This window comes from Podarcis raffonei, chromosome 16 (assembly GCF_027172205.1).
Source record: "Podarcis raffonei isolate rPodRaf1 chromosome 16, rPodRaf1.pri, whole genome shotgun sequence".
NCBI lineage: Eukaryota > Metazoa > Chordata > Lepidosauria > Squamata > Lacertidae > Podarcis > Podarcis raffonei.
The window spans coordinates 20067462-20093342 of NC_070617.1; the positions used below are offsets into that span (position 1 = coordinate 20067462).

General features: G+C 40.5%; 1 protein-coding gene across 1 annotated transcript in view; it reads left to right on the forward strand.

The window, feature by feature from the left end:
* Positions 1-25881, forward strand: part of MED13L (mediator complex subunit 13L) — a 172510-nt gene that overhangs the window by 19413 nt on the left and 127216 nt on the right. Inside the window, exon 2 of the mRNA XM_053370243.1 lies at positions 11123-11360. Coding sequence (XP_053226218.1) covers positions 11123-11360 — 238 coding nt within the window. The remainder of the gene's footprint in view (positions 1-11122; positions 11361-25881) is intronic.

Sequence of the window (25881 nt, forward strand, 5' to 3'; positions counted from 1 at the left end):
ATATATTTCTCAGGTGAAGAGGAAATATGTTTGTCTGGTAGGTAGTGTGTGAATATTCATGTTCGAGAAATGATCAGTTTGGTTTTTTCATTCACATAGTTATATCTTAAATACAGCCATAGACTTACCTGTTCCCTATTTAACCTATTTATTATAGAAAGGAAAATATCATTTACATTTAAAAAAATCTATTCTAAGAAAACCCCTCCATTTTTATCCATCCTCCTCATACAGTAGACATTGCAGAAGTCTAAATGGGAGGTTACCAAATACTATTGAATGAATTCTACAAAAGAGCAGCTGTTGAAGAGGGATGTCCTTGGGCTGCAGTCCGCAAGAGGCAGTTTTCCCCTATATTGCAGTAGCTTTCTTATTCAAAAGCAAGTCATGTTCTACCACCATCATTTCAGTTATTATACAAAATTGCTTACTGGTCTACATTGCTGAAACTAGTTCTTATTGCAGTGGTAGCAATCAAGTTACTAAGAATTCTTAACAGATTACATTGCTGTTACGAAGCCATGTAAACTTCATTTTTATAGATAATGACTTTTTCTTATATGATAATGGACTTCGTATGTTCCAATTACACAATCTGAATGATGAAAGTAGAATGACAGGACAGTCCTGTTTGTGACGACTAGGAAGTAATCCCTATTGAGTTCAACGGGGCTTCACATCGGCTGAATGTGTTTAGGACTGCAGTCTGAATTATGCCAAATATAAGCACAGTGGTTGTAGACATTGTTTTGCAATCATCAGGCTAGTGAAATGGGATTCTGGTGTCAGAATGGCAGTTTCTGGGAATATGATAGCTCTCTTTTCCAAATGGGGGCAATCCTCACACTTTCCTACTTGAGGAGCAAATGGTTAGCGTGTATGTGTTTGGACTTCATGCCCTATGGCATACCACCTGCCTCTTGGAAAAATGCCAGGGTTGCTGCTAAAAGATTAAGACTGGGTGTGGATTATGTATCTTTGTGCTGCTTTGATTATTCTGTAGCCTGCAGTTAAGCACTGGGAGCTGCTGGTTTTGTTACAAATCGCTATTACTGGCCTTTGCTAGAGGCAAGCACAAATATAAACGATGGTTGGCCTACACTGTACCTGGATGCTACCTTGTATTTGTGTTTCAGTTCCAGGATTTTGTTTACACTGGTGCTTTTGAAAGTAAATCTGAGCCTTTGTTTTCTTTAGAATATTCAATTTTGAATGATTAATCCTGTAATCTTTGAAATCTGTTTGGTAGGCACTGGAAGTGGTAAATCTTTTCCAGTCCTATATGGACGTATGTCCTCAATCTCATTCTTATAATTCTGCTTGCTGAGATGGTTGACTGGTGGAGTCTCAGACTGCTGCTACTGTTTCAAGATTAGGGATTATTCATTGGTGTACACTTAAACTGATTGTTTTCTGAAATTCTAATAAAGAAAGGGTGACTAACCTGCAGATTAGATTGATTTAAATCAATGATTTTAAATTGGCAAGAAAAAGGCTGATATAAACCCTAAATCATGTTTTCCATTGATACTACTTCCTGTGTTTCCTGAACAATGATGCAAATCTGCCCACAAAAATCATGTATGTTATTTACACTGTTGTTTCATTCTTATAACCAATCCTTTCATCTCTTAGTGATACTGTATACATTTTGCATGCTTTCCTTTTTAAAAAACCTGTAGAGTGAATAGCTTCCCTATTTGGAGGGAGTATCTTTCAAATATTTTCATAAAGGATCTTAACAGCCACACCCATGACAGGTTACAAGATTAACAACACAATCCTATTTAATGAGAAGTAAGTTCCCTTGAGTTCAGTGGTGGTTTCTCCCAAGTAAGTGGGTTTAGGGCTACAGCTGAAATATGGAAATATAGAAGTCTGGAATTTTGGCAGGCTTTTTCCATTCAGGAGGGACTACTTGCTTGCAAATTTTGTCCTCTTCTTTCAAGTATTGGGATAGAACAGTGGTTCTCAAAGGATGTAGCATGAGAGGATGACATGTTGGGCGGGGAGAGATTCAAGGACAATCAAAGAAACATTTAAACATTTCAGTATAGTGTAGTGTAGTGTAGTGTAGTATATCAGAAGTTTTCAATCTTTTTGAATTAATGGCTCCCTTGACCAACTCTATTCTTTCTGCGGCACCCCTGTGGGGCTCAGGAGCCCAGTTATATCACCCCTTGCCTGCAGAGCTGGCAGCCTCTCACCCTTTTTTGAACTTCCTCCCTTGGGGAGTGTTCTCTCAGCCTTCTCTCCTCTCCTTGGGAACCCTCCAGACAGCCACTGCCCCTAGTCTTTGAGCTGCCCCCCACCCCAAAGAGAGGTGCTTCCTCACACTTGGGGGCCTGGGCCTTTTCTGTCCATTCCCAACAGCAAGGGCTGGCAGGCTGGCTGGCTGGGCTTCCTCACCCACTTGCTTGCTTATTCTGAGGCCGCCTTAGATCCTGGCAACCAGCACCCCCTGGCCAGCCCCAGTGGCATCATTCGCTTGCAGAGTTTGTAGCCGAGACTGTTGCAACAAACAGCTGCGCAAGACTTTGGGAGGCAGAGACACGAGACGGTATTAGAGACGGAAGGGAAGGGGGTCAGAGGCCATGTTGCCCACAGCAGCCCTGACCATCACTCAAGGCACCCCCGGGTGCCACTGTACACTGGTTGAAAACCACTGTAACATAACATAACATAACATAACATAACATAACATAACATAACATAACATAACAACAACATAACATAACATAACATAACATAACATAACATAACATAACATAACATAAAACATAACATAACATATGTATTTTTGGATAGCAACATCTACAACTCTCTTCAAGAGCATTTGCTAGTCTACAGTTCTCCACGACATACTGTTGTGAACAGGGATTTTCAACTCTGTCAGATCTGAAAGATCAGAAAAGAGAAAGGCTTCTTTGTCTGAATGAGGAGATGAGAGTTTGCGGGTCTCAAACTAGACCTAATATAAATGAGAAAAAGCAAACTCACACCTCTAATTGAGTTTGTAAGCATACTTAAGGTACATATGTAAGTGTCTCGTTTATAATTATATTTTGGGAACGACTTGTCTTCCTATGTAGCTGCATTGTTTTATTCTTTCTGGGTGTCCCATGATCATATTATAAAGTAGTTGTGTTCTGTTATAAATCAAGCACTGCTAAGGAGTTGTTTCTTATTCTTTTCCAATGTATTTCTTAGCAATAAAAAAATAGGTGTGGAGCTAGTAAATTTTTGTTCTTAAAGTGTGGTTCAGAGAAAAAAGTTTGAGAACCACTGGGTTAGAAGAACCTGTACACTGCTCTTTTTATTTTCTTGTGTTCTTCTTTCCAGAGTTGCTACTCTGTGCTTCACTTGGCAGCCCAAAAGTAGAAAGCAAAAATGAGGTACTCATGGCATGCAGGTTGAAGCAGGCCCAGATTCCTACTGAACAGATATATTTGAGAAATGATTTTCGTCTAGAAAAGTCATTTATCTCAACATACTGGTTAGAAAGCTTTAATTCAGTTTATAGATTAATGTGGGGTTCTAGCTGCTATCATCATCATCATCATCATCATCATCATCATCATCATCACAAAGCATGATTCATAAACCAAGAACAAATCTTTGTTACAGCACATGGTTAGTCTGGAGATTGCTAAACCATAGTCCTGAGTTCAGATGGCATGTTAAGCCAAATTACAGTTCACCTTTGTGGGGCTCAGGAGCAAAAATACCAGGGAGGAGCACCTGTATGCTTACATGTTTGCGCCAAATGGTTTTTTTTAGCATGATATGTGAACCAGAGCACTGTGTTGCACATATGCCATGCTGTGATGTCCTGTGGGATACAAGTGTGGCCTGCTGTTGTAGAGGAAATTTTGAAATCAGTGGATAGTAATTGTACAGGGTCACATTAGAATTGCAGAAAACATGAAAGATAATAAAACATCAAACTGCTGAAAGTAAGCTGTAGACAAAGAGGTGTAATGAAAACAGCATTCAACCAACTTGGTTATATTTGCTTACAGATGACAGAGATTTATTGGGTATAGTGTGGTTTTCTGAGTGGTCATACAAGGGCAATTCTTGCACTGAAATAACATTGTTTGCCCTTCAGTGAATGTAAACAGGAAAACAGTTTTCATTTGTGAGTTTTAGCTGAGTAATATATATATAGCTTTGGTTAGCTATTGGGGTGAAAGATAACTTGCAAGAACTTTGTCACAGAGTACTTCCAGCACAACTGGTAAAATTTGTTATGCTGATGACTTAAATTGCTTCAAAACACAGAGTGCTTGGAGCTTTGGGCACATAATTCATAGATTGCATGATACAGATAAATGCTTGCTTCAGAAAGTCATTTTGCTGAACATTTCTCAAAATGCATAATTAAAAACCAAAATGAGGCTTATTCTTAATGCCCAAGTGTAGCTTTGCTACACTATAGCCTGCTCTCTTGCTGTGAAATTGCTGTGAAATTTGTGGTACTGAAGTGTATATCTTTTCACAAAATGTGCATTGCCTTTAAAGTGGGTTTGAGTTAGTGTGTGTTCAAAGGATAGGGGGTGGTGGCAAACCAAGATTTTGTGGGGGTAAAAATTTCTTGGAGAAAAAAAGGCATTACCTTTTGTTAATTTTTTACTCCTGACCTACTTACTTTGGTTTTGTTGAAATAGCGGTTCCAGGTTTTATCTTTCACTTATTATTAGTTCCTTCAGATCATATACATGTCTAATCCAAAGTTAACTGGCAGAAATTCTGCTGCAGTTGAAACAAGTTCAGGGCAGGCAATTCAGAATATACCTGGCCTGATGAGATTACAGCCCAATAATGCTTCTGGTGACTTGTCTGCATGCTGGTTGTTTTGGGGAGGAAAGTTTTGGTGGGATGGATGCACCTTATGAGCCCCTTCTGGCAGCTTGAATGTATGTGCATCTCTGTGTTGTTGTTTAGTCGTTTAGTCGTGTCCGACTCTTCGTGACCCCATGGACCAGAGCACGCCAGGCACTCCTGTCTTCCACTGCCTCCCACAGTTTGGTCAAACTCATGCTGGTAGCTTCGAGAACACTGTCCAACCATCTCGTGCTCTGTCGTCGCCTTCTTCTTGTGCCCTCCATCTTTCCCAACATCAGGGTCTTTTCCAGGGAGTCTTCTCTTCTCACGAGGTGGCCAAAGTATTGGAGCCTCAGCTTCAGGATCTTTCCTTCCAGTGAGCACTCAGGGCTCATTTCCTTCAGAATGGATCGGTTTGATCTTTTTGCAAAGATCCATGGGACTCTCAAGAGTCTCCTCCAGCACCATAATTCAAAAGCATCAATTCTTTGGCGATCAGCCTTCTTTATGGTCCAGCTCTCACTTCCATACATCACTACTGGGAAAATCATAGCTTTAACTATACGGACCTATTCAGATCTCTGTTACCATGCTGCAAAATGCAGAATCAAATGTAATTTTTCACGATGTTTTTCTTTTACAGATTGTGGCAGGGTTATGTGTTGATTCTGTGGACCGCTGTATTGATATAGGAAGTTGTAGATTGCTTGTACTGTTCCACATTTTTGTTTGTGTTCATTGGTTTTATTGATGTGTTTATACTGTGAGCTGTCTCATAATCCTATTTTGATGAAGGGGAGTCAAATATTTGTCCTGTTTCTGTGAATGTGTGCATGTGACACATGCTGAAAATTGACTTCCTCTCCTGAAGGGCCAAAAGCAGTTTAATGGAGGGGAGGAGAAACATAAGAATACCCGATCTGATAGTGGCTCTCAAGTAAGAAGTCCACATTACTGTTACCTTCAAGGGTCTAGCATTTTGAAGATTCTCTTGAGGTGCATAGCATGACAATGACAATTTCTGAATGTTGCGCTATGGCTGCGTGTGCTTTATTATAAAGTTTATTTTGGACATGCATATTGGTGTTTCAAACTTGAACAGAAAAATGGGAAGGCAGAAAATTGGGAGGAATCCTACAGGGGAACTTTTGGGCACAACCAACAGGATATGTTGCATCAGAGTTGGAGGTCAAAGGCACAAGATTTTTAAAAATGCGTTGGACTCCATAAATTTACTTCTGTGCCCCTGAAGGTTTCCGCACCTCTTGAAAAAGTTCCCTGAAATGGAGCCCCTTTCTCATAATTCATTTTCAGGAGGCATATTCTCTGTACATTCAGTTTAGAGTTACATTTAGACCATGGAGACAGTACTTGAACATTCTTGGTAAAATAACACCTTCACATTGCAACCCTAAGCATGTTTATTCAGACATAAATTCAATTTATTTCAATGGGAATCACTACCTATTAAGTGTTGTTAGGATTGCAGCTTTTGCATACCTCAGATGACATGTATCAACCAGCTCATTTCAGCACTCACCAAGCATGTTAGCTTGCTCAGTTTTTCATTAGAAGCAGGAAGAGCCAGATGGAAGTTAAAATACTGTGCTTTCATGTTTTGAAATTAGTAATGTAGCATTTCACATTCGGTGATGTGACTAGAAAGCTCAGCTTTGGTTTAAATTGACAGTAGTACAGTATTCTTGTTTATAGGGTTTGCCAGGGTGGTGTCTGTAGGAATTTGAAAATTTGAAAGGGTATTTTCAAACACAAAGCCTTAGAAATAGTCCTTTTATAGTAAGGTCATTATTTTCACTGTAAGTTAAGTTAAAGAAAAGAAAAAGAAAGAAAAAAAATGCAACTAGTGATTTGGGGCAGAAATCCTCTTTCTCCCTGTATATCAGATGGTGTATTAAATTCTCTCATTTCTAAAAATAGATTGGGTGACATGCTGTTGAGGACACCTGCCACCGCAGATTTTCACTGATGCAATGGGACATCTCCTTCCTCTCCTCCCCTCTGCACCCCTTTGTGCACCCCCAAATCTGAGCAGCTCTGGGAGGCATATGAGGGCGAAGAAGACAGGGAAGTCCATTAATTAGTAACAGAATGGTTGGATACACTATCTGTCAGACTGAATAACTTTTTTGAGGCAATATATCTACTTGCATAGTCTCTATTCTTTGTGAAGAGAGTGGATTAAAAGCAGAAGTATGCATAATTGAAGCATGCTAAATTAGAACCCAATTGATTTAGGGCGTTGGAAAAATATCTTCAACTTTTTCTGGAAAATCCACATCACTGGGTAGGGCTCCAGTTTCTTGCTTGAGGAGTAGTATTTTTGGAAATAACAACGTTAATTCTGAGCTTTAAGTTTCAGTATGACTGAGTGGCGGGGGGGGGGGCGGGGGAGGGTCGGCTTTGGAAGCATTTGCTGTGTTTTTTTGCAATCGTGTCAGATTTGTCTCTTTTATGTCTGTACTTGGTCGTGTTCAAAATAATCGTGAAAGCAGAATGATAGAATGGAGGGACTGAGGAGGTGCCATAGCTCATAGAAGAGCATATCCTTTGGACTCATATGATCCCACATTCAATCCCTGCCTGTTAAGACAGAAAAATATGAGAGGCTATTGAAACTGCTTATGTAAAACAAATACTGTATAGCAGTGTCAGCTGTGGATGGTGGATGTAGATGGAGTCTCTAACCTCATGTTATTCTGAGGTGGGCAACAGTTGTCCTTGACTGAGCACCTGAATGGGAAACCAGATTGGTTTCTTTCTATCTCCCTGTGAGGAGCTGTGTCCATGGTCTCCTGGGCTGCCCTGTAGTAATGCCAGTAGCCCTTAGGACTAGCAGTATCACCTGGGAAGGAGTGATGGGAGGAAGGAAGGAGTAAGCAGAGGAGGACTACACAGCAAAATGATTTGGAAGGCTGTACTGCAGTGGTTTCAGAATACAGTGGTATCTTGGTTCTTGAACTTAATCTGTTCCAGGAGTCTGTTTGACTCCCAAAATGGTTTGAAAACCAAGGTGCTTCCTGCACTCAATCAGAAGCCGCGTCAGACATTTGGCTTCCAAAAAACTTTCGGAAACCAGAACACACACTTCCGGGTTTGTGGCGTTTGGGAGCCGATTTGTTTGACAACTAAGCCATTCAGGAACCAAGGTACCACTGTATTAAAATATAGTCCTGTGGTTTATGGGACTGGTTGTATAGCCACAGTTAGCAACTAGCTTTGCTGAGAAGATGGAATCCCCCAGGATGATCAAGGCAGCTGCCGGCAAGTCCTGTCCGCAGTGTGTTCCCATTTGCTACTGCCAAAGCTTTTGCTTTTTCCTCCTTCACTCCCCCCACACCCAGCTCTGCACCTGAAATTGGTCAGTCAGTCAGTTAGTCTCTCTCTCTCTCTCTCTCTCTCTCTCTCTCTCTCTCTCTGGCAGCAGGGGTAGGAAGGAGCAGAAACCCTAGACATTTAGCAACATAGTTTATTGCTTCCAGATACTGTTACATGATCTTAGTATTTACCAACGCCTTTGTCTAGCAGTGGCCTCATGTAGATTTTTGCCTGCTTTTGTCCTTTATTAAGAAATACCCACAGCATACACACAAGAAGGAGGAGTGTGTTTGTGCCCCTCCTTACCATGATTCCCCTCATGCATACAGCATTAACTCCTTTCTCCCCCCCCCCCCCATCTACAAGGACAGGAAACCTCCTAGGCACCTGGCTTACTGCAGTGTATACAGATGCGAAACTTCTGCTTAAGAATGCAAACTATTTTCCCCCATATATACTACTAAGAGTGTGGTGGTGCCAAAAATTAGAAAGATGTTCTGAATGCTTCCTCTTTGCTGCTTGAAATGGCTGCTTCTTGAGATGGGAGGAAGAGGTCAGATGACAGGGCTGGGCCAGTTGAGCTATAGCAACTACTGTTCTCTGTGTTGTGTTGCAGTGCAGGAATTTTGGTCCTGGGTTATAGACAGAAAAGGGATGCTGCTTATATATTGCCTACACCAGTGCCCAGCAACCTTCCTAAGTGAGCCTGTTCAGGTGATGTTGTAGCCCTGAGGGAGGGATAGCTTGGTTGGTAGAGCGTGATTCTCTTAATCTCAGGGCTGTGGGTTTGAGCACTACACTGAGTGAAAGATTCCTGCACTGCAAGGTATTGGACCAGATTATCCTTGTGACCCCTTCCAATTCTATGAATCCAAGAAATGGAGGTTGGGGATTTGGGACACCTACACCAGGGGACTAGCTCAATTATGTATGGGCACCATGAGGAGAATGGGGCTGCCTAAGTCTGTTTTCGGTCCAACACATAGTGTAAAGCATGGGTAAGCAAACTAAGGCCCGGGGGCCGGATCTGGCCCAATCGCCTTCTCAATTCGGCCCGTGGACCATCCGGGAATCAGCATGTTTTTACATGAGTAGAATGTGTCCTTTTATTTAAAGTGCATCTCTGGGTTATTTATGGGGCATAGGAATTTGTTCATCCCCCCCCCTAATATAGTCCGGCCCTCCACAAGGTCTGAGGGACAGTGGACCGCCCCCCACTGAAAAAGTTTGCTGACCCCTGGTGTAAGGGGACACCCTCAATTTGATTTTTGCACTGAACTGATGATAGCAAGCCCCTTTGAGCTTTGACTGCCCACCTGTCAAAACTTGACCACAGGGATTTGGGGAACTGAGGATCTGCCCCACCAGTCTAGTTCTCCACCCCCTGGTGTATGTTCTCTTGCCAGCTTGCTGTCTTTCTCTTTTGTTTATTGATAGATTGTATGAGTCTATTGGGTTTCATTAGTATTGTATCCTGCTTTGGGATTATTTTATAATGAAAAGTAGGCAACAAATTGAATAAATAAATAGTAAATTAACAAAGTAACTGCTCTGAAGAAGATAATGTATGTGTGCCTGCCATGAGGGAACAGAGTCATTAGGTGCCCCAATTTAATAACCCACATAATAAATCAGTATGAATTCACTTTCATTCATATTTCTCTTGTCAGTAGGCAGAATGCAGAAACCCAGAACAAGGGCTCCAAAATGTTTCTTAGCTGCTGAAAACAGAGGACTGCTTTATGTTTTTTCCCTAAGTTGCCGAATGATTTTGAAATATTTATTTATTCAAACAATGGATTAAATAGATTCTAATGATTAAGATATGTCGTACTACATTTCTGTAATATAAACAGGCTGTGCAGTTATCCTGCATATTTTAATCTTGTGTATGCTAGTAGCAGCTACATATTTTTGGGCATTGATGCAGGAGCTTGTCAAACCAAAATGGTTTAAAATGTAATTATAGAATAGGGTGCAGATTGAAATGAAATGAAGAATGTTTTAAATTTCATCTTTTTATTAACATAAAACACTAGCTTGAGATAAAAGAGCTTTGGTATAAGATAGGGTTCCCTTTTTTGTTTTGTTTTCTGTTTTGTGATAATGTGCAGACAGAGCCAGATCAGGCATCCACTTTTATCCTGTATTCTGTTTGCAACAGTTGGCAGTGCCTGGGAGTTTGAGGAACTGCTAGATTTCTGTATAGAATCTTAGCTTTCAGCAATAACAAACAGTTCAGCTATACCCCTGCATATTAAATTGCAAGTGCTTTACATCTTGGTTTCCGTGGGTCTTCTTTCTGTTAGTGCTTTTGATAGGAGAGATACCTATTTATGTACAAAGAAAGCAGGGTAAGTTTTAAAAGCGTAGTACAGTGGTAATTTTGTTCTCGAGCATAATCTGTTCTGGAAGACCATTCGACTTCTGAAATGTTTGACAACCGAGGCCTAAAAGACTGGCTGCAAGTTCAGTGGAGAAAATTGAAAAACACACAGCAGAAGCCGTGTGATTTCCAAGGCACATTTGAAAACGGAAGCATTTACTTCTGGGTTTTCGGCGTTTGAAAACCGAAACGCTCAGCTTCCAAGATGCTCAAAAAATGAGGTACCACTGTATTCTGTTGTATGAAAATCTGCTTTCTTATTAAGCTTCTGCCTATTCATTTTTTGCAGACTTATCCAATATCTATTGTATCAACAACAATGGTCTCTCTTCTGAAGAGGCACTGAAAGTTTAAGAAAGAGCAATGCTAGTGTTTCGGTTTCTTTTAAAATCTGAAGTATTTGAGGAACTGTCCAATCAGATTAAAGCTAATTTAGGTTCCATTGATTTTTAAAATCTGTTTTATTTTCTAGATAACTAAGATTCAAAATAAGGAACTTTAAAATAAGTTGGCAAACTTGCATATCAGTTAGTCGCAAAGGTTTTAATACTCTCTTGATTTTCTTCCCTGCAGGCGGAACTCACTGGCATCAAGTGGCGTAGGTATAACTTTGAAGGCCATGGAGATTGTGGCCCCATTATCTCGGCCCCTGCTCAAGATGACCCCATCCTTCTGAGTTTCATCCGCTGTCTGCAGGCCAATCTGCTTTGTGTCTGGCGCCGTGATGTCAAACCTGATTGTAAGGAGTTATGGATATTCTGGTGGGGAGATGAACCAAACTTAGTAGATGTGATACATCGTGAGCTACACAGTAAGTATTCTCCCCCTTCTCCATCTTGCTCTAATTCTACAGTGAACGTTTCTTTTCTGTGTGGTCTTCAGTGCTTGTGTACAGAAAAAATTATTAAATCTGCGAATGCAATATATGAATGTAACCCCAGATCAGAAATAAATTGGATGTAAGGATACTGGTAATGTTGGTGATTTTTGAGTACAAGTGTAAACGCACATATTGAACTAAAATAGGCAGATGAAGAGCATAGAGACCTAATGGTCATATTATTCAATAATGTAGAGACTTTACTTTTTGCGTTGTCTTTTTAACCTAATGGGGCAGTACAGAGACTTTATCCCAACTATATTTTCTGTTGTAACACCACCATCTCCTCTAGAGGAGCAGATTGAAACCCTCTTCCACAAGGGGGCAATAAAACTAGTGTACAGGGCCCAGAGGCGACATGGATTCTGTTCAAAGGATTTCAGCATCTCCAAGAAAGATGGAGGCCTCCAGCCTGTATTAGATCTTGCGATGCATTTATAAGATGCAAGGAAGATGTCTAGCGTCCTTCCACTTCATCACATTGGAGCACAGTTTGCCTCAGTATGGATAAAGGACATCTATTTCCACATCTCCACTAGCCAGAGCACCACCAGTTCCTCCACTTCACCTTGGGGGATGTACTTTTCAATTTAGAATTACTCTATTTAGCTTGCACCTTGAGCTCTTGGAACAGGGATGGTGGCACCTTAATTATGGAATTCCCTCCTTGATGAGAGTCAACCTGGCACTTACCTGGTGCCACACAGGTCTTTATGTATTTCATAAAATAAAATAAAATCTCTCTGAGGCTTTTTTTTTTTTTGCTCTTGGAACATTTTGATTTTTCTGGGTTGTAAATGCTGTTTCACTGTTTGTGCTGGTTTTTAGGTCAGAAATTAATTGGTTTTTTATGGTTTAATTTGCATATTGTCTGCTGCGTGTGAACCTCCCAGAGGACTTTGTTCATTGGGTTGCCAACAAATGTTCTAAATAAAAAAATTGGGAGCAAAAATCCTGCATGTAGCACTGGTAGGCAAAAAAACCCCTGCTACTGTAGCACAGGAAAGCAAGGTATGGTTGGCCTTATTGCCGAGGCAAGGTCAAGGATGTGTTCTGGGGGTCAGTGGCTGTGAACAGATGTGGGGGAGTGAAGGTAGGGTGTTTTTTTAAAAAAAAAATTATGTCGAAACCAAATTGCAACTTCTTTTGCGGGGATAATAACATACCATGAAAATTCAGTGCAGCACTAATCTATAAGCAGTTACCAATATTCATTGGGCTGTTTTCATTCATAGGAACAATGACAATTATAATGTTAAATGTCACATAGCTAGGTAGAAAAACAGTGCATGCTTTCAAGCATCCTGGACCAGAATTTTGGATACTGCTGGTGATTGAGGCAGTTTGTGGACAGGGAAGCTACTACACCAATTTGTGGACAAAAAACCATTGTAAATACTGCTTACCCCCAGCTGTGCAGAAATAGAGATTAGTTAACACATCAGCTAATGTTTTGATGATACGTAGGGTGGCGGTAAAAATGAATCTAGTGTCATGGTATATAATAATGAATGTGAAGATAAATAAGAAATTTCTATTGCTTTTGAGGCAGGCTATGAAGATGCCTATTTGGCGTTGTCATGCCATTCCCAAGCAAACACTGACTAAAACCAATGAAGCAGTAGGAGGAATTAAATAAAATTTGTCTGGTCTTAGAGAGTGCTGTGGAAATGCAGTGCCTAGTGGCTAGGTGGAGGAACTTAATCTGCTTAAAAACAACAACTTCTGTACATCTTCTTTTTTCTGTTTTCTATGACAATTTGCTGGCTTGGCTATTTTTGGTTCACACGTTTAGACTCTTTGTTCCTGCTCTGCGTGCTGCTTACATATGAACAGAAAGTGTTCAACTAGCTAGTCTCATAAGCTAAAAGCTTGCCTTGCTATTAATGCTCAGCTCTGAGCTCCACAAAACTAAAATAAAGAAGGTGGTCACCTAAGGATGCATCCCCCTTTAGCAGTATTACCCCGTTTTTATTGAACTCCCTTCTCAGTGAAATTTTCCTGGTTTCCCTTTTATTTTATTTTTGGTGCCCGGTAAAAATGTTTATTTGTCAGGCTTTCTAATGTGTACGCGCATACCTTATACTGAATTCTCTTAAAAAACGAAACAAAAAACTTGGTTATAATCTGTTTGCTGCTTTTTTTGTTTTATTGATTATTGTTACAGTTTTATATTGCTAGTATCGTTCATTGGTAACCCATTTGGGGAGTCTTTGCCAGCCGAACCGCTTTCAGCAAAATGCGGTATATAAATAAACTCTGGTTAAAGAGTGGAATGGAGGAAAAAAATAGCCAAGACAGCTAAATAAATAAATAAATAAATAAATAGGCTGTTTAACTTGTAAGCTGCATAGTCGGAACATCCTAAAGGCAGTGACTGTCGTCCTTTTAGTAAAATATGCATGGCACTCCACAATGCCTAATTGGTTGCTGTGTGCTGTATTGTCTTTGGGCTGCGGTCATGGAAGTTTAGCAAGGTTGTGGGTTTTTCTCTCCCCCCCTCCACCCTCCTCCTTAACCCTGCTTTGTAACATGTCAGCGCTGTCGTTCTTGGGTCTTTACAAAATGCGTACCTCCACGAATACCAGATTGTTTACTTGGCAAGGAACCTGAGAAATCTCAGAGCAGGGATGATTTCTGCGTGCCTCTTGGCCTATTTTATGCAGGTAGCAATGCGTTCATGTATAATTAAAGCGATGTCTCAGAAGTGCTGCATCAAGCAATTCCATGGCTCTTAATTTTTTATGAGGCACCTGTTCGGAGTGGAGGCATTGGTGACATTCCTACTTACCCAGATAAGCTTCAATAATATGTTTTCTCTTTATGAAACAAGTTTTATTTATTTTTCAAGTGCAGTTTGGGGCTTAAGTGTGTTTGGTGATCATCTTGTTGGAAGGAAATCTCCGCCTCCTGTTTCCTTTGCTGCCGTAAAAAAAGATGTCTCTGGCTTATGTGCAATGCTTTAAGTAACTGAATTACAATATTTGCTATTTCTGGAGTTAAATGTAAATTGGAAAACATGTAACATCTGGGGATTTGACTCCATCACTGTGTACATGTATGATCTTTTGTATTTCCACACTCCGTCTCAAAAGAAAGAATCTTAGCACCTGCCGTTGTTTCAGGTTTACCTAAATACAAGAATAACCTTGAAGTTAAGCATCCAGTAAAAGAAAAAGGGGAAACACCAAAAGTAGATTGGATAGCGGCGATGTCTAGAATAATTTTTTTTGAAAGAGGAGAATGTAGGCTTGAATTGAAAAGAACCTTGTGTATTGTCAGGTTGTGCTGCTGAGGAAGAAGATCTCTGGTATGGGAATTGTCTGCACTCTGGTTTAGCACCTCTTAGCTTTTTGCCTTGGCCTTTGGGATTAGGAGGAAAGCCCTATAGGGGACACCAGTCTGAATGCAATTTTGCCATGCAATGCCATAGACACTGGCACTTCTTTGACTTCTTGCTGGAGTGGAATTCAATCTAAAAACCTTTGAACCAGAAGCTCCCCCCCCCCGGCAAAAGCCCTCAATTGATTGGGATCAGAATTGGTACATTTGAAATTCTATCTTGTAAGCACTGCTATTTTTTACCATGTTAATTTTACATGCTCTATAAATACCTTCAGCTTGTCAAAAAACCCAAAGCATCTGAGCTGAAATACTTGATTAGGGAAAAATTAATAAAGTATCCTTACTGTTGATGAAGTGTTATATTAAAACAATGTCAAAGTGTTGCTTTGGAAATCCTTATTGTTGGACTTCTTGTAAATATAAGCCATTAAAACTCAAATGGCATATACTTCTTTACATTGTTTAAAGTTTAAGAAAAAAAGCAGAAAACTTACAGTAACTTTCAACTCCTCTAAAGGACTATGCATTTATACTGGTCAGGTTGATAAGCCATAGTAGAAATTTGCTATGAACCGACACCATTCTGCTCAGTTGTGCCTTCTTTCCTCCTCATTGTCCTGGGTTAGAAACAATTATGGAGCAGCTGGCTAACAATTATGTATGAACCAGTGCTCATGGTTTGCGTCTCTCCAAACAAACCACAAGCAAAATCCAGGATTTGTTCTTGGCTTAACATTTGCAAGAAGCACACCACGAGTGCTGGTTCACATGTGATGGTAAGACAGCCATTACATGGTTTGCTTTCTGGCTTGGAAAAGGCAGAAGTGAAGCAGGCACAATGTTTGCGGTAAAGCATGGTTTGTTTCTGATCTTGGGTTACCACTATGTGTGAACAATTATTATTATTATTAAAATTAAAATTTGTATACCACCCTTCATTTGAATATCCCAGGGCGGTTCATAACACAAAAATACAAAATGAGAATACAGAGTGCATAATAAAACAAAAACTATGTCATTTATTATATATGTTATGTATGTACTGTACACATGTTACAGTTATAAACTGGAAATCGTATTGAAGGGTGGGGTGTAAATCCCTCAAATATTTAAATATTAGTGATATAATGCCTCCAGTGTGCTTAATGGAATACAAGAAGGAAGATCCCTGCCTCCCACAGCTTACAAAATGGAACTTTACACTAGGTAAACAGGAAGAGGAGGGAAGGGTAGACAGGATCACTAGCCACCTAGATTGTGTTGTATGCACATGCAGCCAGTAGTCTTTTAAGTGAGCATATGGAGCTAGCATGACTGTTTAAACTTGATCCAAGAAGCAGCATACAGCTCTCTTCATATTCCCTAGTATTAAAGGGTTGTAGCTGGTATCTAGCTTGCAAGTGCTGGAAAATACTCCTGCATTCATAAATGTGCCCCCCCCCCGGCCCTTGAGTAGTCTTTTCACATTGAAACCGTAATTCCAGCTAGTAGTGTTCTCTCTCTCTCTCTCTCTCTCTCTCTCTCTCTGTGTGTGTGTGTGTGTCGAAGTGGTTGTTTCACATATTCAGGACTGAAAGTTTGGGGGCTCTTATGCTCTGGCAAGCTTAGTTTATGGCTGTTAGCATGCCAAAATATGCAGTATTAAGCCAAGGGCTTACCTCTTACACATTAATTATATTCTGCCCCCCTTATGCTACTTCAACATCTGGTTGACATCTTGGGAGCAGAAAAAGCTGTTACTTGGCGAGAGTCACAACCTCCGTTGTGTAGCTTGCTGGGCATTTCCTGGACATCTTATTTTTTTGCCATCTGTAGTACAGTTGTTGCACATTCCATACATGTATATTTAACTTCCTTCCTCAGGAAATGAGAGCAGGGAATTCACAAAGGATTTAAAAATACATTTTTGGCCTCATTTCAGTCTGTTAAAAGGCACTAGTTTATAAAAACCCCACTATGGATTTGTGTGTGAATTTAGACAACATGTGGGTACATGTGGGCAGGGGGACGAATACATTGAATCTGCTAATACTTTTAGTCAACTTTATAGTGCTCTTCTACAGCTTCTATTCATCTTAATCAGGATTAGATTAATTTTAATCAGTGCAATTGTGAAATAAAAGTGTGTTTTTAAAATGAAGTTTCCAACTTTCTTTTTCATACATTTCCAGATCAGGTGTGTATGCTAAATGATTGCTATCATAATTAAACAGAAGGGTGCCTTATAACTAAACTTGCATTGACATTTTAGTCGGTCACAATAAAGGTGGTGTTTGGGTTTATATTTTCGGATCGTATGTTCTCACATACGTTGTGCAAATGGTCTCTGGCATTGTGGCTTTTTGAGGGGATATTTAGTGAGACCTTATGTGGATTCAGTAGAAGATTCTGGCTGGCATACGAACATCCATGGGCACTACATTGGTGACCTGTGAACCCAGTGCAGTTTATTCCCACTGCCAGCTGCACTTTAGGGGTCTTTTTCTAGTCCCCTTGTCTGCAATCTTCTTAACTGGAAGCACTGGGAACTGAATCTTTGATCCTGTGGGGGTGAGGTTGATGCTCTGCAACTCAACTATGGCTTCTCTCTTAAACCTTTGTGTTGGCAGCTGACTCTTTATAGTGTAAAAGGTACTATCCAGGTGCATAATCCAAAACTCCTGGGTCATACAGTTCTCATCTCTGATATGAAACTGTGGATTTCTGGTTGGCAACCTCTCCACTGTGTGAGGACACAAACCAAGCCATTTAACTTTTTCTCAAGTGCCCAGAAGTTGCCAAAGGCAGGAGCTGATATTTATTCAGCAGAAAGGTATTTATTCTTTGTAGTCTCTGTGGATTCACATCAGCAGGATCTGAGCCTGCATCTTCAGGTTTCTACTTGGTTTCAGCCCACCACGGCAGTCCAACTCTTTGTTGGACTCTGCACTTTGGGAATTGGATGCTGAGCCATGTCAGCTGACTTGTGGTGCTTTGCAAGCCCCACTTTTGTGATGCAGATCTGGATTGGATCTTCCAACTTTAGTAGCAGAGAATTGGACCAGGACTGTGGTGTTGGGGGATTTAACTCGTAATTCTCAGCATCTACTGCTTTTTCCTTGCTGTAAAAGTGTCCCCCACACAAATTGCAATCAGCCATGGAAGGGATAATAGATGGGTACCCTTTTTGTAGTTTGGCCTGAGCTCTTGAAGTAATATTGCATTTGTTATTAGCTTTTTGAGCCAGAAGGAAGGATCCTTAAAGCGCGTTACATTAAAAATGTGTGTAGATATATTGTAGCTGTATCTATCTACCTGGTAAAGGTTAAGGTAAGGTAAAGGTAAAGGGACCCCTGACCATTAGGTCCAGTTGTGACCGACTCTGGGGTTGCGGCACTCATCTCGCTTTATTGGCCGAGGGAGCCGGCGTACAGCTTCCGGGTCATGTGGCCAGCATGACTGAGCTGCTTCTGGCGAACCAGACCAGCGCACGGAAACACCATTTACCTTCCCACCGGAGCGGCACCTATTGATCTACTTGCACTTTGACATGCTTTCGAACTGCTAGGTTGGCAGGAGCAGGGACCGAGCAATGGGAGCTCACCCCATCGCGGGGATTCAAACTGCCAACCTTCTGATTGGGAAGCCCTAGGCTCTGTGGTTTAACCCACAGCACCCCCCCCCCCGCGTCCCATCTACCTGATAGTGCTTGAAATTATTCCTCTACCCTCATTACAGTTCCCAATATGTTATTGTGGATGTTCTCGTTGACTTGCAATTCCTGAATGCTAGCAGTTGGGTGACCTTTTCTCAAGATAAACATTTTTTTCTCTCTCTTCTACCTGGGACAGCAGGTTGTCTCATTTTCCAAGAACAGAGAATGAGCAACCTAGTGCAGCACACATAGTTCTCAAATAGTTACCGTAAAGGCTGTTCTTCTAGTATTGTGGTTTGGAGCTTCCTGGATAGCTCAATTGGTAGAGCGTGAGACTCTTGATCTGAGGTTGGACTAGATGACCCTTGTTGTCCCTTCCAACTCTACAATTTTATGATTCTATGTATATAAATAACCTCTGGGGAATTCTGCTTGTGCAGTGGGACTTTCCTGCTTCCTTCCTAATGCAGTCCCTTACATCCCTTCAGAAAAATCCATTACTGGTGACCATGAGACCTTTTGGAAAAGCACCCCGTATAATGGTGGTGGAAACTGCATCAGCTTCAGATGTTCTGCTGTCCCCATGCAAGCAGAAGTGTTTTTGCTTGTTATGTGAGGGGCTTTTTGGATCTCAGCCTGTATTATTTATTTACAAATGCATTAGAAAATGATCATAGAGTATTCATTGTTTAGCAATTACCTAGGCTATACTTATATTTTTGAAATGAGAGGGTGTAATTTCTAATTATATACTTCAAATAACAACAACAGCAATAAAAGCCCTTGTCAAATTCAGCAACAAATAAACACCGATTATGGGTAAATTGTTTCAATATCTTCACTTAAACCTTGTAATCTAAATGCTTAGAAGGAATTGAAAGAGCTATTAAACGTGGCTGGAATTAGTTGGAGTGTTGAGAGTGAGCTAGGGTCCAACTTCTTGAAAGTAAATAAAATCAATGTGTTACGATAGGCAAGTTACTGAACCATGTAATTAGTTTTTTTCCTATGAAAATAAGACATTATATTGAGGCAACGGCAGAGCAGTATGTATTCTAGTTATATGAAAATTAAACAATCATTAAAAGATTGCATTTTTAAAAATGTTGCCTGAGGGGAAAATCTAATAAGACAGCTTTTTTTCTTTTTGCCATTTATTGGGGAAATTTGAGCAATATCTTTTATAATGGTAGATGTATTTGCTTTAGGGAGAATCCTTTTTTCTAGTGAAATAAAGTCACTTAACTGTGTAAAGTAAATTTAAGTTAGCTTCCAGTAAGATCTGCATTAATAGAATTCATTGCTAATGCCTGTGTTGTGTACTGAGTCATTCTATACAAAGGGAGAGCTAATCTTACAAATAGATGAACTGTTACCTTGGAATGTGCATTTTCCTCTTACAACCAATAATTGTTGCTCTCAGACTGACTCGCTCTGTTGTTAAAGAGCGCGAGGTTCTGTGTTGCCCTTGTTTGTATTGTAAGAGGCAGATGAGGGTTGTACAAATAATTTTTCATGTTGAGCTATCATTATTTTTCATGCATATTATTTATTTGTCCTTAAAGAGCAGCAATATGTTCTGTTTTTGGAGTTCTGTTTTTGATTCCTAATCTTTATATCTCATTAGCCAAGACTAGGGCATGGCTTTATTCTTTATGCCTATAGATTTACACAGTCAACAGTGACATGTGTTGACCTGCTTTCAATGTAATTAGGGTCATGATCAGTTAAAGGTGGTCTGCAGTGATATGGAAAGCAAAACAATTTACAGAAGGAAAGCTTTTAAAAATTTAAAACCAGATAGTAAACAGCGATTCAAACACAGAGGGAGAGAATGAAAGCAAAAACGATAGAATAAGTTGTAGACCCTTGTGTAAATCTGGTCCCAAAATGAGGCAAAGCTGCTTCTATGATCATGCCCCTTGGCTAGTGTTTGGCGTAAATAATGTACATTCTTAAAAACATCTCAGTATTGTTTTCTATGACATACTTTTCATTCCATGACATGCTTCCACAGTCCTCTTCACTGTACATATGAAGAAAACTATAGAAATGTGTACACACACACACACACACACACACACACACACACACCCTCCCACCCCAAAGTGATTATTTTGAAGTGTGGCTTGCTGGTGCAGTAGTACCTAGGGAAGTGACCTTAAATCATGTGTTGAAGTTTATTGCTTGTCCCCAGTTCCTTATTTGCACAGAGGTTCAAAACATCTCTGGGTCAGAAAAGTTTTTATTTTATTTTAACTGAAGTCTATACAGTGGTACCTCAGGTTACATACGCTTCAGGTTACAGACTCCGCTAACCCAGAAATAGTGCTTCAGGTTAAGAACTTTGCTTCAGGATGAGAACAGAAATCGTGCTCCGGCCGCGCGGCAGCAGCAGGAGGCCCCAGTAGCTAAAGTGGTGCTTTAGGTTAAGAACAGTTTCAGGTTAAGTAAGGACCTCCAGAACGAATTAAGTACTTAACCTGAGGTACCACTGTATGTCCCTTAACCCCATAGTAAGCTTTGAAATACCCCACAATATCCTAACCGTCCATAACCTGGGATACAATCTCCTTCAAGGCGCAGAATACTTTTATCTGGTCAAAATTGCTGTGTTTGTGTAGCACTCATGAATGCATGACAAAACAAACAAGGAATTAAGGTTGTGTGCCCCACAGTAAATTTTGGGGCACCACAAATCATAAAATCATATGCCTACACATCCAGGAGAATGTCCTCTGAATGCAGTCTTATTATAATCATGTAACACCCTGTGCTTTCCTGAGGCACAAGATGCTGTCAAATACGGCACCCTGTTTTATTCATTCTTCTGCAAAAGTGTGTAATCTTTTCTTTGGGGTCTGTAGCAGAACTTGTATATTTCCTAGCACATACCAAAGAAAACCTCCATATCTCATTGTAAACAAAATGCATGTATCTGTCTTCCCAGAAAATAGTTACTCAAATTGCAGTTGAATTGGTGAGATTCTGCCTCATTGGAAAAGCTACAGGCATGCGCCGATCACAGCAAACACACAGTTGAGGGGTGGGTGGGGAAATTGACTACAACTAGGCTGTGTAGATTTTACTAAGGAGTGGCGAAAGATATAAGGGCAGAATTTGATCAAAGGTTTTCTGAAAGTGAAGATTTACTGAAAGCTTGTTGGGCTTCTCAACTGTGCCTCTGTATACAACCTGTCATGTCATGCAGTGTTTCTCAGACAGTGGGTCTTGGGCCACTTTCATGTGGTCCTCAGTGCCACAGCCTGCCCTGCATCTCCTCACTTGCCTCCCTTGCTTCTGAGACATGCCATAATATTTTGGTTGGACCAGTGCGTGGATATAACTTCATGTTGTTGTTTTTTAAAAGAAAAATATGTCATTACTCTAGCAGTGTGTGCTTCACATTTTTCAACTCAATTTATTTTCCTTAATTTACTTGACCTGTAAGCATTTCTGTTCAGGCAGGAGATAATTAAAGAGCCCGCTGGATATCAATGATAGACTTCATTTTAAATAACTTAATAATGAATGTGGGAAACAATGCTTATTAGTAAGGCATTTAAGGACATAGGCACAGAAAGATCATCAAAGTGATTGAAATGATAGTTTTATTATGTCTGTCTAGAATCACCGTCTTCCCATGCTGAGCTCTTCCCTTTTCCTCATCTGTTTTCATGAGATCAAGTAATTATCCCTGCAGCTTCTCTGAAGGAACCACTCCAGCTTGCTAAAAGCACATAGTGCTGAAAGTTAGTACAGTCTAACCTCTTCCATTTTAAGGAAAACATTACTTGGTTTTGCATTTGCAGTTCTTTCATGTGCAGAATGCAAATGCATTTTGCCGTTTTTCAAAATTGAGTGCATATATTTAGGTAGCCTGCTGGAGAAAAATGAAAATATGGTATCAGTTTTGCATAATATGATCAGAGCTTTCTCTTGGGAATATGGGGCTAGAGAAGTAAGAACTTAGAAACGGTTGACATTATAACAGAAGTTCTGATATTTTTCTGAGCAGCATTAACACACATACTGGAAGTTACAGTCTGGCAGACAGAACATTGTTCTAGGTGCGCCCAGACGTTAGTGCCCCTCGGTAGTATTTCTGTTTTGAAATATCAGCTTTCAAGGACAGCTCCTCATAAAATACATGACAGTAGTCAAGCCTGAAGATTGGGGTTGGTGGGGTAGAAGGCAGAGAGACCAACAATGGATGGAACCAAAGCCAGGGAAATGAGGGGCCAGATGGGACTTGTTCACCTGGAGAATGAAAACAGTGATCCTAAACCTCCACTGCCTTTCAGGGCATATTTGGGAGGGAAAATGGCTAAGGAGTGAACCCTGCACAAATCTGGAGTGGAGTACGCCTCCTTCTGGCAACTCCTTCCACTAAGCTGGTGATAAATGTATTGCTTTCCTTTCCTTTGGACCACGTTAGTGCGTCTTGTCATCTGGGCAGCCCAGGGCCTCCATACAAATTGCCCAGGCTTGTTTTACTGTTAACTCATCCCCCAAGATTTGATTAGCTTAGTGTTACTTGTTTACACAGCAGGGAGCTATAGATCTGGTTGTTATTAAAGGCAAATGGTACTGGAAAGGAGGTAACTGTTTATCAGGAGACATTTCCTATGAGAATTGACACTTTGCTAGACAATTATTAGTCACGGGCCCTTTTTGTGGGAGGCAATACCAACAGACTCCAACTGAGGAGCGAACATCATCATAGGGTCTTGAGCATTCAAGCTTGGGTAGGTTGCCTGGTTGTTAATACTTGTCTCCAGGCATCTTGGTTGGGGGTTGTTTGTTTTTTTAAATAGCTAGATGGAGTGCTTAAGATATAATGAACACTGGGTTACTCCAGCATACCATCTTTGAAGAATGTTAAATGAGGTCCAGTTTTTAAATGTGTCACTAGGTGGGCTAAAACGGCTTACGTCTGTGATGCTGCATGTGGCTGGCTTTGCTTCAAATTCTGACCCTCAGCCAGTATGTGTGTAGAATTAGCTGTCACAAACCCATAGCCCCAGTGGGTGAAACTGATGTCCTGTAATGCTTTAGACATAGCAAATAAGGGTCTGGTGTTGTGATCAGTGTAAAATGGGAGGCAAGCAAGCAATTTTAGTGTGGCATTGCATTAGAAGATTGGCTCTAGTTGTTGGAGAGAGTGATATTGCAAAGGAAGGAGGTAAGAAACTCTCCCGCTTGCCACCTTTAAAGCCTATTTTTGCACACCTGAGCCTTTCTAAGTACCAAGAATATAATGAAGTTATAATTGGAATATTTCAACCAATATTTCAACCACTGTGGCAACAATTTTGGAAGTGTGAGCAAAATCCACTAAGTTGACTCATAAAATATTATCTAGTCTAAGAACTACAGTGGTACCTCGGGTTAAGTACTTAATTCGTTCCGGAGGTCCATACTTAACCTGAAACTGTTCTTAACCTGAAGCACCACTTTAGCTAATGGGGCCTCCTGCTGCCACCACACTGCCAGAGCACGATTTCTCTTCTCATCCTGAAGCAAAGTTCTTAACCTGAAGCACTATTTCTGGGTTAGCGGAGTCTGTAACCTGAAGCGTATGTAACCTGAAGCATATGTAACCCGAGGTACCACTGTACATTACAATTATCTATCTAATTTCTATATCTCCCTTTATCCGAGGATCACAGGGCAGTTTACAGCATAAAAGCACAAAAATACATAACATAGTAACAAACAAAAACAACACTCCTCACACAATTTAAAAGGCCATAGATTGTTTAATTAGCCAAAAGCTAATACAAGCAAGGGACGCGGGTGGCGCTGTGGGTAAAACCTCAGTGTCTAGGACTTGCTGATCGTAAGGTCGGCGGTTCAAATCCCCCCGGCGGGGTGAGCTCCCGTCGTTCGGTCCCAGCTCCTGCCCACCTAGCAGTTCGAAAGCACCCCTAAGTGCAAGTAGATAAATAGGTACCGCTTTATAGCGGGAAGGTAAACGGCGTTTCCGTGTGCGGCACTGGTGTGGCGCCGGCTCCCGGCCTCTTGAGCGAGATGAGCGCGCAACCCTAGAGTCGGTCTCGACTGGCCTGTATGGGCAGGGGTACCTTTACCTTTACCTTTAATACAAGCAAACCATAATCTACTGTGAGCTTTTTTATGCTGATTTCAAAAGCACTCATTAAACTGTGAAATCTTGTGTATGTCTATTCAGATGTAAATCCTCTGAGTTCCATGGGACTTACTCACAAGTATGCTTGTGTAGTATTGCAGCCCAAATTACTTTTTAAAAATGTATTTTGCATCCTTTTGCATTAATCTTGTGAGGTAGATCACGTGGCAGACTTACTTTCATGGCAAGTAACTGTGAACATGCAAGAGTGACAATAGGCCTGTGGTAGGTTGCGCTTGAGGCTAGGTCTTCTAAGGGAAATAATATACATTTCTGGACCATGCTGACTCTAGTTATTCTGCATTAGATATTAATTTCCATACTTTCTCCCCCTAAAGGTGTGTTTTTGCATTTTAATCTCTTGGTGCTGCATACTGCAAACCTGGGATATTTTATTTAGTTTTGATTTTACTAAAATGAAAAAAAAAAATACTTTGACTTTGTAGATGCTGCTAAAATTATCTAAATATTTGAGGATAGTTTTGTTTTCTCTGGCTTCTTGGTGTTATCTTTAGAAGCAGAGAGTAGAAAGATAATGGCTGGCAGATGTGCCTTTCAGTTTCAGAGAGCAAGGAGAAGGAGTAGCTGCTGACATGCCTTTTTCTGTGCTTTTTGTCAGTTGGAATAGCTGGTGATAAGTTGTTGTTTTCCTTAGTTTCCATTGGTTTACAAGAAGGTCCGCCCCCCCCCCCCCGTTTACTATATTGTTTACTAGTTGTTCGCCTGAATGTCACTGATGTTAAATTCTGTGTGATGGTCTTCATTTCTCGGATAGAAAGTGGCCAAAACCTGAGGAAGTGGCAGTTTGAATGGAAATCTATATGTCTCTTTTAGAAAAAGGAAAGTTTTTCATAGCCTGAGTTAGAATCCTTAGTCAGAACTGAACTTTCCACCAGTGTGAAAGAGTCTGTGTAACATGATGAGAAACATTTTCCAAATTGCAAATAGTGCTGCTTTCAGACAGCTTGAATAGAAGCCACTGCACCTGTTACTACAAAGTATAGGTGGACCTAACCTTTAATTGCCTTGGAAACCCATGTGTGAGTTAATCTGTCTTGGGTGTGTAGTGCATGTACATGCCATGTATGTTACACTTCAGCAAGGATTCAGTTTTTAATCTTGAATTCCTATGCTGAAATTTTGCTTGGAAACATTGGATGTATTTAATATTATTAGAAGTTATGTCTTAAGATTTGTAACTACCTTGTAAGAAGTCAACTTGCAGAAAGGTGGTGCAACTCGGACACAGTTGCTTAAGGAATTTCTGGGATACTTCAGACTGGGGTAGCCAGATGTTTTGACCTACAACTTCCATCAGCCAC